At 37.6% G+C, this 15948-nt stretch overlaps 1 protein-coding gene across 1 annotated transcript in view; it reads right to left on the reverse strand.

Annotated features, from left to right (window-relative positions):
- The window catches only part of LOC111061693, a 12165-nt gene extending 5047 nt beyond the window's left edge, over positions 1-7118 (reverse strand). The window contains exons 1-2 of the mRNA XM_022349386.2: positions 6998-7118; positions 1300-1434 (exon numbers count right to left, since the gene is read on the reverse strand). Coding sequence (XP_022205078.2) covers positions 1300-1434; positions 6998-7053 — 191 coding nt within the window. The 5' untranslated portion in view covers positions 7054-7118. The remainder of the gene's footprint in view (positions 1-1299; positions 1435-6997) is intronic.
- Positions 7119-15948: the final 8830 nt, after the last annotated feature.

Genomic DNA, 15948 nt, shown 5'->3' on the forward strand with positions numbered 1-15948 from the left:
AAATTTTTCTTCTCGTGAGATCAGCTGGATGATCCCATATACCACACATGCACTCGTTTACTCTCTTCCATTACGGTATCGACAAACGACAAAATTTCCAGCTGTTTTTCCAAGGACGTATTTATCCTTTTAATGTCCTTCAGCGAGTTATCCCAGGGTTGAGACCTAGTGCAATCGGATTTTTATATCATAAACCTACTTTGCTCCAAATTTCGTGGAGATCGTTAGAGCCGTTCTCGAGATCCGGTCAAATACAGAAGATATAATAAACATATAAACATCTAAACATATAAAAAGAAATTGCTCGTTTGGTAGTATAGGATAGTGATACACAACATAATTTCTCGACACAAAGTTATTCGTTGTTCCATGCAAAATAAATACATTTTAATCAAACAATGTACCAGAACATTTTTTCCATTATTGACTTGTGCAAGTTACAAAGGCCGTGAGCTGTCACTCTGCACGTTAAACGCCTTATATTATCATGCTTATCTAGATGTGTTCTAACTTGTCTATTTGTGCAAATAAAGGTATATTTATTATAAACTAGCCGTCAGGCTCGCTTCGCTCGCCATACCCATCTAGCCAGAGGGCTCCGCTCCCTGGACCCCCGACTGGATCGTCAAAAATGAGATCAGCGGGCTCGCTTCGCTCGCCTGCATGTAGACCTCGGCGGAACCTCTTGTACCGAATTTGAACGTATTATGTCAATTTGATCTCGAAAAACACCTGCTACTATTTATATTGGCGTATCTTTGGCGAACAAAATTCTTCCACCTCAGCTAAACCTGTGTACTGATTTTTTTTAATAATACTTCCATCAATTATTGAAAAAGGTGAGGTAACGCAGAAAAGCTGAGAAAACGCTAATTTTGGCTAACTGGATAAATTGGTATTTAGGAGGTCCTGGATAAATGCATTTCAAACTTCAACTTGGTGCCAACCTAACAAAGTCAACTCAACTTAATTCCAACCTGACAAAATTTCCAATTCAGTTACCAGAACAACTGTTTCAAACAGGTACTCTCTCTAGATTATAATTCTATTATATGGTATGGACATTTCAATTATAATTTTGAGATATTGGAATAAGAAGAATATACATGCTAAAAGAACTTTAAAACCACCCTTAGGCTAGTTACATACACATCGATTTTTGGTCCGGTAGATTTTTAGTTCTGCGAGTGAGTGAGTCAGTCAGTTAGTGAGTGCCATTTCGCTTTTATATATATAGATAGAAGATTTGATTGATACATTCTCAAATACAAATTGGAAAATATGTTGATCGATACTTACAGTATTCCATAGTAGGCAATCGAAGGCAGAGTCTTATAGATAGTAGGGATGGGTTGCAATGAGCCTATAAGGAGCTGGTCACCAGTTACACCTGTCTGCTTTTTTTGCTTTACTGCAGATACTTCAAATGAGCATCTGAAAACAGAGTTCTTGTCTTGTAATTATTGATTTACTTCAATATTTTGGTTCATAATGCTATTGTATTCTAAATACTGTGATTATGATAATATTGAAATATCGGGACACCGAGCTTCGCTCGTTATTTATTTATAACTTTCCGGTAGTCGAGCCCTACTCAATCACACGAACAGTCGCGTGTTGTACTTTTTACAACATCCGATTTTCCAAGTATTTTACACCTATGAACATTTGGAAATTAACATTTCATAGCCCAATAAGATACACCAAGCAAAGCCATCAATTCTGTGTTATTGGTCCGTTTACAGTCCCCGTATACAGTCTTTTCCTATCTTATGCACAGTGCGACTTATGCACTGTCGCGACTAAATGGGAGGATAAACTATTGATGAACAGGACACAATTTTTCAAAATGATTGGGGAAGGACCAACAGGCACAGCCCAAAACTGTTTCTTCCCCGAATTTTGATTTATACACTATAAATAATTCAAAAAGTAGGTTATGTTCCATACACTTAAATTCAGGATCAATTTTCAGACCAAGCAATTCAAAACAAAAAAATCCGGTGTGGCGCACTCACACAACTTTCCTTGCCGTTAAGAAAATTTATCACCTAACGTTCACGCGCATCAAGTCTACTATTCAAAGATCCAAGCCACCTGGTGACAGGACATTAACGCTGGAGACACACGAAGTCTGCTATCTCTTCATAAATGAATGATTTAATAGAATCAACAGTTGCCAAACAGTTTGCAATTGAAATAATAAAATTTTCTCGAATTTCGAGATTATTTTAAATTTTGGGTGAAAATGTTACTGAACATTAATTGTAGAGATGTTCATGCTCAATCTTTCTCACTTGAAATTTTTTGTTCAAATAGTATCTGGAGCCTGATAATTGGGAATCTAAAATCAAACTTTGCCTAGATGAGGCGGAGAACAATTTCGCCATTTCAGCCGCCATCTTGAATTGCATTTGATCTAAATTGTTCGTGTTGGATCCTTATAGTTTAAGGACCTTAAGCTCCAAATTTCAAGTCATTCTGTACACTCATACACACACACACACACCACACACACCAACACACACACACACACACACACACACCACACACACCACCACACACACACACACACACACCACACACACACCACCACACACACACACAACACACACACACACACACACACACACACACACACACACACACACACACACACACACACACACACACACACCACACACACACACACACCACACACACACACACACACACACACACCACACACACACACACACACACACACACCACACACACACACACACACACACACACACACACACACACACACACACACACACACACACACACACACCACAACACACACACACAACACACACACACACACACACACACACCACACACACCACACACACACACCACACACACACACACACACACACACACACACACACACACACACACCACACACACACCAACACACACACACACACACACACACACACACACACACACACACACACAACACCACACACACACACACACACCAACACACACACACACCACACACACACACATTATGATGTTATTTTTTTAATGAATAACGCTTTGCCTCTGCTTGGCTTCAATCGGTAGAGCATGAGAATTAAATACTATAAAATCTGGTCGTGGTTTTCTAGGATACAATTTCGCTAAAATCTTAATAGGCTCATTCAAGAGCTCTTCCGATTCTAATACGTTACAACATACAGACCATTACTCAAAACCACTCTTTTGGACTCAGGGAACCTTGAAACATATAGAAATTGGGGTACCTCAATTTTTTTCGGATTACAATACTTTCCTTACCTATGTTGATAGGGCAAGGAAAGTGAAAGTTCTAATTTAGATTATTCAAAAAACAAATTGAATAACACTCAATAATCACTTAAAATTGTCATAAAGCTTTAAAAATTATTATGGTAATACTCTAGTTTTGAATGATTATCATGTCATGTCAACAAATAAGATTTTTCTGATCAAGTCGATTAACATTTCTAGATAATATTTCTCGCTGATTGATTACACAGCTGGAAATAATTGTGTCTCTCTCCCACACATGCATCGTCTGTTATCGACAGACGACTAATTTATCATCGGTTTCTCCAAGGATGAATAATTGTTATCCCTTTCATGTCCTTCAGCGAGTTTCCCCAGGGATAAGACCTAGTGCAATCTAATTTTTATATCATAAACCTACTATGTTTCAAATTTCGTGAAAATCGTTAGAGCCGTTTTCGAGATCCGTTGAACATAAATAACCAGATAACCAGATATAAGAATAAAAAAATATGTTATTCAAATGATGATAGGCTGTGATGAGCTAAAAGCACGTAGCTCCGAAAAGCTCCTTTTTCGTCTTTTCGAATGAAACACGTTGCTTTTGAGAAGATACAAAAAAGCATCTGTTGCTAATGGAAAGTTACATTTTCAAAAATGGTTGATGTTTTCGAATGGGTGGTATTGTGATCTATTAGCCCTCAGCTATTAGCTACAGGACCCGGACTATAGCTGATAGATCACAATACTACCCGTTCGAAAACATCAACAATTTTTGAAAATGTAACTTTCCATTAGCAACAGATGTTTTTTTGTATCTTCTTAGAAGCAACGTGTTGCATTCGAAAAGACGAAAAAGGAGCTTTTCGGAGCTACGTCCTTTTAGCACATCAGAGCCTATCAGCTGACATTTGTTCAACATGCACTTTCCATTGTTGGTGATACTTTGAAACAATCTCATCTATAAATAATTTCTGAGTGTAGGGAGCTTCCTCTTCCTAGGGATCTAGGATTTCTAAAGCCTTGTGTTTTTGAAAAGCGATGAATATTACCCAGCAAATCATATGTTGCTAATATGCAGTTTTACTTGAAACTTCAATCAGCTGCCATTTTTGACACGAACATTATCATAGAACATTTTTATCTATGTCATTATTCTTGTTTTGGAAAGGTTCTCAAATATTGATGTACCACACAATGGGTGTTTACATCTAAAATATTTCAGTTATAACCCCTCATTTCTTTAAAAACTAGAACTTCAATCAGCCGCCATTTTGGATACAAGCATCATAGATCTTCTACATTGATGCCATCTTTCTTGTTTCAAAAAGGCCTCTGAAATTATATACTACACAATGTGTGTTTACATTAAAAATATTCGAGTTACAAGTCCTAAGTCATCCCCTTATGAGGGGTTGGGATTCGGTTGTACGTCAAAAGGTAGAGTACTCGACCAATAACTCATCCTAGAAGTTACAGTATCATATCTACAAGTCTCCAACTTATTGAAGGGTTCCCATACATATGACTCACTCTGTGCAATCAAGCATAATAATCATATTATATTAAGCGACCAATTTCCGTATATCTGTTTATATTTTTTTAATTTTATATCTGGATATCTGGTTATTTATGTTCAACGGATCTCGAAAACGGCTCAAACGATTTTCATGAAATTTGAAACATAGTAGGTTTAGGTTATAAAAAATCGATTGCACTAGGTCTTATCCCTGGGGAAACTCGCTGAAGGACATGAAATGGATAACAATTATTCATCCTTGGAAAAACAGATGGTAATTTCGTCGACTGTCGAAACAGAAGATTCGTATGTGGGAGAGAGACAGAATTATTTCCAGCTGCGTAATCAATCAGCGAGAAATATTATCTAGAAATGTTAATCGACTTGATCAGAATAATCTGATTTGTTGACATGACATGATAATCATTCTAAACTAGAGTATTATCATAATTTTCAAAGGTATTTGACAATTTTAAGTGATCAGTGAGTGTTATTAAATTTGTTTTGTGAATAATCTAAATGAGAACTTTTTTGTTTTGAATTGCTTGGACTGAAAATTGATCCTGAATTCAAGTGTATGGAACATAACCTACTTTTTGGACTATTTATAGTGTATAAATGAAAATTCGGGGAAGAAACAGTTTTGGGCTGTGCCTGTTGGTCCTTCCCCAATCATTTTGAGAAAGTGTGTTCTGTTTATCAATAGTTCATCCTCCCGGTAGTCGCCTGTTGTAAAAAGTACAATAGTGTCAGTTTTTTGCTGCCCGAAAATTTTGGATGGGGTGGTGTCAGTGAATGAGTCACCTATGCATTCCAAAACTTTCTCCCCTCACTCCAACTATCAACCAAGGTTGCAGTATCAACCAAGCAATGGTTCAGTCTTAAGGTGCCATTTAGTCGCGACCATCCATGAGTCGCACTGTGCATAAGATAGGGGAAGTTTGATCTCAGATTGTGAAACAGAACCCTCTCTTCTATTTGACGTGAATAATTCATGGAGAAGTCTGGTGTGGCGCACTCACACAACTTTCCTTCCCGTTATGAAAATTTATCACCTGACCCTAGTGTTCACGCGCATCTCAAGTCTACTACTATTCAAAGACCTAAGCCAGCTGGTGATAGGACAATAACGCTGGATACACACGATATCTGCTATCTCTTCATAGTGGATGATTTGATAGAATCAACAGTTGCCAACATTTAGCAATTGAATAATAACATTTTCTCAAATTTCAAGCTATTGAATTTATGGAATTTCAATTTCAGGTGAAAATGTTACTGGACATCAATTAAAGGGATTTTCATGCTCAATCTTTTCCACTTGATTTTTTTTTCTTTAAATTGTATCTGAAGCCTGATAATTGGGAATATAAAATCAAACTTTGCATAGATGGGGCGGAGCTCCTGGAATTTTCACAGATATGGGACGTCTGGCAGTTGATATAGCTTATCTATGTCTATTCTAGGTATAGATTTGATCAAAATCGTTAATCAAATTTTCGAGATAATTGCAAAATCCCCTGTTTTTGACAACATTTTCGCCATTTTAGCCGCCATCTTTAATTGCATTTGATCGAAATTGTCCGTGTCGGATCCTTATAGTGTAAGGACCTTAAGTTCCAAATTTCAAGTCATTCCGTTGATTGGGAGATGAGATATGTGTACACAGACGCACATACACTCATACACACACACACACCACACACACACACCACACACACACACCACACCACACACACCACACACCACACACACACCACAACACACACACACACACACACACACACACACCACACAACACACACACACCACACACACACACCACACACACACACACACACACACACACACACACACCACACACCACACACACACACACATATACAGACCAATACCACTTTTTTGGACTCAGGTGACCTTGAAGAACATTGTAAACTGTGGTACCTTAATTTTTCTCAGAAAGCATTACTTTTCTTACCAGATATTATATAGTAATAGGGCAATGAAAGAGAAAAAAAATTGTTAAGTTTGATTCGCTCGTTTCAAAAAATCAAGGGAAAAAATACATTTTTCCCATTCTCGCGTTTCTACTGGTTTTTTGATTGAGAAAAATAAATTGTTGAAGTTGATGTTGAGGAAACTCAGCATGCAAATGCGATTCTTCCCTCTATTATTGAATAGGTTATCTACGGTACTCACATATTCCAAATTATCAGAATCCATCCAAGAAAATGTAGTACTGTAGTCGACTCCATTGTACTTCAACTCACAGACACGTACTGACTTTTTGACATTATCATTGTTCGAAACTGTATTTCCCACGTCAGGCATTCGAAGTAAATTGAGATAATTTATGCGGACTTGGAGACAAGAATAGCCTGACCTAGTTGCTATATGATCAACTGAAAAGAAAACCTTGAGCAAACAACTGTATCATTTCTTGAAGCTTACATTATTAAAACTGTAAATGAAATTATCTGAAATATAAATTTTGAAAATTATTGTCAAGTAATTGACCAAGCGAAGTGAGGTCTAAGATCCAAATCGATGGTTTTGCATTTCTCTCTAGTGTATTAATTTATGTTTATATGTTTGCATGGATGTTCATATCAATATTCATATTGAATGTTTATGTTCCGAAACACGGCAATAGATTTTCATGAAATTTGACAGGTATTTTTCTTTTTAATTTGCGCATCGATGTATATTATGAAGTTTTTGAAATTTTGAGGTTACGAGGATTGCATTTTAAGGATGATATAAGGTGGAGTAGGAGGAGGAGTATGATGAAGAGGAGGAGGAGGAGGATGAGGAGGTGGTGGAGGAGGAGTTGGATGTGGTGGAGGAGGGTGAGGAGGAGGAGGAGGAGAAGGAAGAAGAAGAAGAAGAAGAAGAAGAAGAAGAAGAAGAAGAAGAAGAAGAAGAAGAAGAAGAAGAAGAAGGAGAAGAAGGAGAAGAAGAAGAAGATTGTGAAGAAGAAGAAGTCTCCATGTATATCCTTTAATATCCTCCTTGGATTATTTTCCTCTGTAGTCCTGTGGATCACACAAACTCATATAGTTTGAAAATGAACCGCTAGATCGCACTCAAATGCTCTCTCTCGAATCTCAGTTTCAGAAACATCTGTTAGATGGCATGGAAATTGATTTAAATTTACACAGAGTCACTCTTGAAATCTAAGGTGTATACTGTCATAGAGAAAAGATAGTAAAAGAAGATATCCCATGGTATAGGTCACTTATGTTCTAAATTTCAAGCCGAGTTTTCTTTACTCAAGCTGATTACTATCGTCTACTGTCTATTATTGACCGAACGTAGTGAGGCCTATGTTTCAACTCGATTTGCTTTTGTCTGTCTGTATGTAACGCGATTACGGCCAAACGCGTTGATAGAATTCGATGAGATTTCAAACTGCGCGTCGATGTATAAACAAGTTTTTTTTGAAAATTTGCATTTTAAGGCTAAGGCTTAATATGAAAAGAAAAGGAATCCCCCCATACACTGATATCACTACAATCATCTACTTTGAAGATAGGATCAATCAGACTATAGAATTACTCATAATCAATCAGCTGACAAGTAGTTTGCATGCATCACACAGATGTCTGGCCGTGTCTATTTCTATAAGGTAGGGTTGCAATATTTTCCATGTCGCGTGCCATGGCCACATCTAATACAAGGCCTAAAAAAGATTTTTTAAAATACCAGCTGATCTTTTTCACCAATCATGTATTAGATTCTAGGCCTACGCTGCGACTTTGCAATATCGTAGGCCGGGGCCTTGTATGGAGGTCGCTATGCGCGTGCCCATCAGTATCCATATTCTCACATTTGAAAAACAAATTCGAGAGGTGATTGAGAATGAAATGAAAAATGATAGATGAACTGAATAATACCGAAAAAATTATAATATTATTGATTGAAGGAAATTGATTTAAAAATAGTTGAGAAATATTCTTATCAGATGGAAAGTTTATCACGAAACTGGATAAATCATCATATGGGAAAAAAATTCAATCGTGAACTTAGTTTATCAACATAAGTGAGTTTTTGATCTTGGAGAAACCAAAATAACAGTTATTATTATTATTAGCGTATGGCACATATATATATAGACACACACAAACATATAGGTAGGTAGTCAAAGAAAAAATCTGGTCATAAGACCGTTGTCAGGTTAATAAGATATTGTAAATATATTAAAATTTTTATGTCGAGGTTGTCAAGGTAGTGTAGTGATTGTGGAGAAGCCGAAATGAAATCATTTAAATCGCCTTGGTAGGCACGTATATTACAATTTCCGATGATGTGCTTCAGCGTCTGTCTAGCCTCTCCACAATCACAAGCAGGGGAAAGTAACAGTTTTTAAAAGTAAATAATGATTCAACTGAATCAACTAGAACAGGTGACATCAGATACTTGTGGATGAGAAAACTGCGTGAAGTCTACTGTTTACAGAACTACTAGTTACTGTTTTGTTGAGGTGAGAGTGTGATAACGGCACAGTGTGAGAGACTACCAGTGTCACATTGTTTCACAAGAAAGGAGATTCTGAGACTATTGACTTGAGTTGCTATTGTAAATCAGAACATAAACGCCCAATGGCCCTATACCATGGTTTATATTAGCAAACAATAGTCCATCCTCTTGTTCAGTTTTGATAGTTTTGTAACTATTTCTAAAAATGAATCAATCAATAGTTCCCATTCAGTAACAGAAGCATGTGGCCCTGTTGAAAAAATCGACTATTGTTTGCTCATATATACCATGGTATAGGACCATTGAGCGTTTATTGTGTTCTGATTCCCAATATCTGTTATGTGTTCGATATAGATAAAACATCTATTTCTACTATAGATATCTTCAGAAGGACTCTTTCCCAATATTATCAAATCCAAGTTTCTTGAACCAATTGTCACGATATCCTTTTTTTTAAGGAACTAAAATTGATAAATAAATCATAGGAAATCAAATTATAGAAAATAGAAATATTTCTATCATGAGAAACTGTTGTAAACCAATACAAGACCTAGCTAATATAACTACTGCTATTATCTCACCTTATGTTTATAATGTTCCACTATGTATCTTATCTTATATATAATAATGAATTTATTGTGCACTCTTTTCCATATAAAATTATTGTTATGAATAGGAATTATTAGAAAACTAACCTTATTTAGTCAACATGTTTTTAAAATATGTCAAAGGAGCACAGCCTCATAAATTATTCACCTGTCAATAAGACGAGAAAAATGTTCTTTATTTTTCATATTTGAATTTATAAAATATATTGAAGATGTTGAATTAGAAAATATTGAGAGACAACATGCAATAAAATAAATAAATTAAAGTTGTGATTACTCACCGGTATATAGTAGTTGAATTGTGGTTATAAGCAGACAATCACCTGTCAAGCGCTTATCTTTGTACCGTTATTATCAAAATTAGCCTCCCTTGCTATTGCTTTATTTTCTTTCGTAGAATTAAAATGTATTTTTTGTAACTATTTTTTATTTCCTCGCACTTCACATCACTGTATCACATGGCTTGTGCCAATGTTATCGTAGGTCAGTGATTCTTGTAATCACCACGTGAATGTGATGTCTGATAAGGGAGAAGCTAGCTTCATACGGTATGTTCTAGTGATAAGAGGTTCGACTTTTGTTTGTATTAAAAGATATCCCGGTTTTAAATTTATGTAAATTGCTGATTTTGAATCACTACATCTGGGAACTACTCTCTTTATTTGCAAACGTCATTGTGACGAAAGCCATTTTGAATTATATCAACCTATCAGAAGCCAGGATTTATTTATTCAAGGGTGTATGAACTTAAGTATTTTCAAGAATAACCACTTCCCAGATGATCATCTAGCGGTAAACAACCATGGTTGAACGTTCCCCGTTTAATTGTTTCAAATGTTTGAGTAAATGTCCAAAAATAACTGTAAATCAGCACCAAATACCGTCTCTTATATATTTTTGATTAATTACGGAGTGAAGTGAAATATATAAAATTAAAACGTCACCGAACTTAGCCGCCGACACTCTGCCTGTGCCACAACGTGAGCGATCCATATCCGAGGTCCAGTCAATTTTCATCCGAAGACATCGAGTGAGTAATTTCATTTCATCATTTTGTATCGGGCCCAATGCACAGTGCAGTGCATCAATAAAATATAACAAAGCGCTAACGACGAATTATTTGAAACTGAGAGTACACCCAGAGAACTGAGAGTAAACTCCGACAATACATGAAATTTGTATTAATTGTAATCTCATTCCTTGCTTTCCACGCCAGCCCCCTGAATCTCAGTCGCTCAAGGCTAGTAATTAACTTATTTTTCTAATATTATCAAATCTCTCCAATTCAATATCTGGACTTTGTTCAATCAAATTTCCTGCTGAAAACTTCAAATATAGTAACTCTTCAAATTATCATCACAGTGTTGAATGTGTTGTACACATTAGACTGTGATTTTTTGTATAAAGTGTGGATTTCTTGTGCGCATTATATTTGCAGTTCATTATCAACTGATAGCGATTTATCTTATCCCGTGTTTGGCAAACTCACAAGGTATAGTTATAAGACGAGCAAAGGTCTCCCTGAACTATATTCTTGGCTGTGGGAGTCAGCCGGAAGTGTTGAGCTTATTGATATATTTGCAAACGCCACGTTACACCACCTTCCATCATTTGTGATTGGATATTATCTTTATATATTTTTTTTGAGTTCTATGAAGACGGTGTAATCGAGTTGAAAGGAGAGAATAACTACCTCCCAGACCGATTACTCCGGACTCATTCCACTCTTTCTTTGTATTGGACTTCCTGCTCCCGGGCGGAGGTGAACCTCAAATAACGTGGAGTCCATTACAAGATGGCTTCACAACGTGGGACTCCATTACAAGAGGTAACCCCCCAGGAAGCCCATTACACAATGAAAACTGAAAATTCATTGTTTCCTGATCAAGTGGCGGAAATGAATAATTCAACTTCAAAGTCTGAATAACTGGATAAAAGAAAGTATATTGAATGAGTATTCACAAATAGTTGAATGGGCCTACAACTGACTCACTGATTCTATGTGTTCAATGCCTTCATGTTGGAGGAGAACAGTGTCCAGCCACCTTTTGGAGGCACCTGATTCTACCTAAAAAGATCCATTCTCTTTTTTATTGGAACCCTCTATTCCACAAAGGTATTGATCCCATAAGGTATTAGTCCCAAAGTTTCTATTAATCCTTTGTGTGAACTTATTGGAATAAATCTGGCTTATGTTTACATCCCTCAAGCCTGGTGCCTCAGTAGAGTGCTCTTCGTTCCAAAGATAAGGAATCATTCCATCCCATCAGTCTCACATCGTTTCTTCTAAAGACGCTGGAAAGACTGGTGAAAAGACATCAAGGAAAGCAGTGCTTTCTGTTACTTCCCTCCACAGGAATCAGCCCGGCAAGTCCTTTGAAACAACCCAGCATCAGCTTGTGAACAGTGTGGAGTACAGCTTTGCTGCCAAAGAGATTTCTCTATGTGCCTTCATGGACATTGGGGGAGCATTTGACAATGTCACTTACAAGGCCATGGTCCGAGCGGTGCAGGGGCGTGGTCTTGAGCCTGCAATTAGTAGGTGGATTAAGGCCATGCTCTGCTCCAGGCGGATAAGGCTGATCTTCAAGGTGAGTCGATGGTGATTGCGCCTCCAAGGGGCTGTCTGCAGGGAGGTGTGCTCTCACCTCTTCTGTGGAACCTTGTGGTTGATGATCTCCGTCATGAACTTACCAATAAAGGTGTCTTCATCCAGGGCTATGCTGACGACATAGTCTTTATAGTACAGGGAAAGTTCACCAACATTGTTGCTGATGTCATGAACGTCAACCTCAAAATTGTTAATGACTGGTGTCTTGGAGAGGGACCAAGCATAAATCTCTCAAAGACTGTAGTCATCCCATTTACAGGAAAAAAGAGTCTCTCTCTCCAGATTGAAACTTGGATTAACACGGCTTGAAGTATCAAGTACAGTCAAATACCTGCGGCTGACCATCGACTGAAAGTTGACTTGGATTGATAATTTAAATGATACACTGCATAAAGCAGAATGGGCGCCTTTGACATCCAGGCGACTTGCAGGCTCCATGTGTGGGATAAAGCCTCACATAGCTCTATGACTGTACAAGGCAGTAATAAGGCATCAGGTAACATATGGATCACCAGTCAGGTGGACAAAGATGAACCAGGCTACAGCCACAGCCAAACTCACAAGTTTACAAAGGATGGGCACACTTCTAGTCACTGGAGCTTTCAGGAGCAGCTCATCAGCAACTCTTGGAGTTGCTCTTGGCTTACTGCCATTGAGCATTTTCATCATGGCAAAAGCAAGAAAATCAGCCTATCGTCAGGTCTAAAATCAGGCCACTGCACAATCACCAAAGCTGTTGCTCACAGCCCTGTGCTTCAAATTACATCAGATGTCATGAGTTCAAAGTTGGTTTCCACCAAACCTTTCTGTGTTGAATTTTGCTCCAGTGAACAGAAAGATAGAAGAGATTCAAAGTCCGACGAAGGGCCCTATCTCAAAAGAGGCAGCCTTGTCTGATATATGGACGGTTCTCCATTGAAAGGGGATTTCGACTACGGGGTGTACAGTGATTCGCCCTGAACACAAGTTTGTGGAAGTCTGAGACAACACGGCACAATCTTCCCGGCATTTAGGGCATCATGGCTTGTTCCAGCATAGGCATTTCCAGATGCCAATGCAACAAGCAATCATGTCAGATTGTCAGGCCCTCAAGGCTCTTGAGTCCAATGGAATCAAGTCTTAATTGGTGTGGGAGTGCCACAAAACACTCAGCAGGCTTGCAACACGCAACTCTGTGCATCTTGGTTGGTTACCTGTCCATGTAGGCATAGGAGGTAACGAGCGTGCAGATGAGCTTGCTAAGGGGGGTTCCAGTATGCAATTCTTTGGTCCAGAGCCAAGCTGTAGTATAAGCAAAACAACTGCCTTCCACACGATGAGTCCAGGGACTTACATCACCAGCAATGGCAGGGTCACTCTGCTCAAGCACTTGGCAAAAGGCTGCAGGCAGACACTGTTGAGTCTGGGTAAAGGTCAGGTCAAGTAGTTGATTGCCCTGATAGCTGGACATGGCCACTTCAGGAAACATCTCCACACAATTGTACTCAGAAATGAAAGTCAGCTGTGTAGGCTTTGTGATCAGTTCGGAGAGACTGTCAAGCATATCGTACTGGATTGCGAAAGACTTGGAGCTAGAAGAATGGCTTTGTTTGGCTGAAAGCAACCAGGTGAGGAATGGGATGTTCATATAGCAGGGAAAAAAATTAGGGAAAGAACTCCTGGACGTTGTTGAGGACACAGGAGTTGGTTTCCTAACTAAAATACTTGGGACACACAATAAGGTTCGGTTGACGTGTGAGGTTCTTTGAAACTTTGGATCTTTGAATACGTCTCTTCAAAAGCATGAACATAGAGATAAACATTAGTCTACTATGAAAATTATAATAGTTTGCCCTCAACTTCGTATTTGGCAAAAACAATATGGTAAATTCCCTCAACTGAACTAGTTACATGATATATATTATATTAAAGTATAACTAAAACATCATCCTCATTACTACTAACAAATTCTCACATAGTCATTCTTATAAAAACAATATTTATTTATATATTTATGAGTACAATATTTAATAGCACAATATAACAACAGGTCATAGTAGAAAGTACATTGCATTTTTCTTAACAGCCTACAATAGGTTTACATCGATATTAATATAACAAAATACTATAGTACAATCATTTGGTAGATTTACAATATAGCTATGTGTTCAAGATATTTTTAATAACAAGATCTAGAAGTGATGGAGGGTGTTTGCAATCAGAGAGCGGTCAAGCATTTCAGCTCTGCAGTAGTCTATAGTTTTGTCCACGTTATAATGGCAGTGTTTGATTAGCAATGGTATTGCTATCCTTTACTATCGTTCAACAAAGCGTATAGCGCTATCTCTTTCTTGCTTTGCTCTGTTGTCAGATCGCCTTCTAACAATGTAGAATTAATGGTCAATTAACAAAATATTTCATCTCAATTATGAAAATTAATTATGAAATTATTGAAAAATATAATTTATTGCCTAATTAAATGTAATTGATTATTCTAAACGAGAATGAACATTAAATATTAAGATGATTACAGATTTACGCGCCGCGAACATGAGCAATTCACTTTTAATCAGCTGATGCCAAGCTTTTTATATCTATATCTTATACCGTTTCTGTAAAAATACAGATATAGTCGGCTGATTAAAAAGTGAATTGCTCATGTTCGCGGTGCGTATATCTGTCTGTACACACCTTTACATCAATCAGCTACCGTCCATAGAATGCATTGACAAGTCAGAGAATCGGCAACGTTGATCTCCAATCATTCTTCATTATAACGTGGACCTCACTATAGCCACGAGGTATTGATAAAGGGTGGTTTGGGGAATAAATTCGGAACACGCTAAATTTTCCGAGCAATGATTCTGAAGTTTTCAAAAATTAGTAATTTTTTTGGAAAACCAGAAATTTGGAGGAAATTCCGTTTTTAATAAACTATGATTGATGTACTTATTCTATAAATGAATAATAGAGTATTGAACCCCTCAAATACAAGAATTTGTCCTTCTAGCCCTGAAGCTCCTTACAGAGTGCTCCAAAAACCACGGATTTTCGGTTCCGTTTCCAGTTCTTCGAGATTAACGCCAAATTGAGTCATTGGACAGAGAAATCCACTAGTGCCTTTCTTGCACTAGTAAGTGCAAATGAAATTTAAAAAAGGATGAAATTATTTAAAGCCCTCTGAAAATTTGACTGAGTCATTGTCAAAGCTCTCTATCTTCATTGAGTGCTGAGTTACAACTTCTAAAAAATGAGTCAAACTTCCGGAAGACCGAGATTTGGAGAAAATTCAATTTTCGCCACACTGCACAGAAAGCAGCTGTTTTCCAGTCCCTACGTCTGAAAGACATTGTTTGCAGACGACTCTCGTCTGACTTCAGAACAGGTTTCTTTCCGACCTAGGCCGGAAAGAGTGCCCTTTCCAGCCGCTAAGAAAGGTGATCAAAAAACTTGGACAATTTCCTGATATTCAG

This window comes from Nilaparvata lugens, chromosome 14 (assembly GCF_014356525.2).
Source record: "Nilaparvata lugens isolate BPH chromosome 14, ASM1435652v1, whole genome shotgun sequence".
Lineage (NCBI taxonomy): Eukaryota > Metazoa > Arthropoda > Insecta > Hemiptera > Delphacidae > Nilaparvata > Nilaparvata lugens.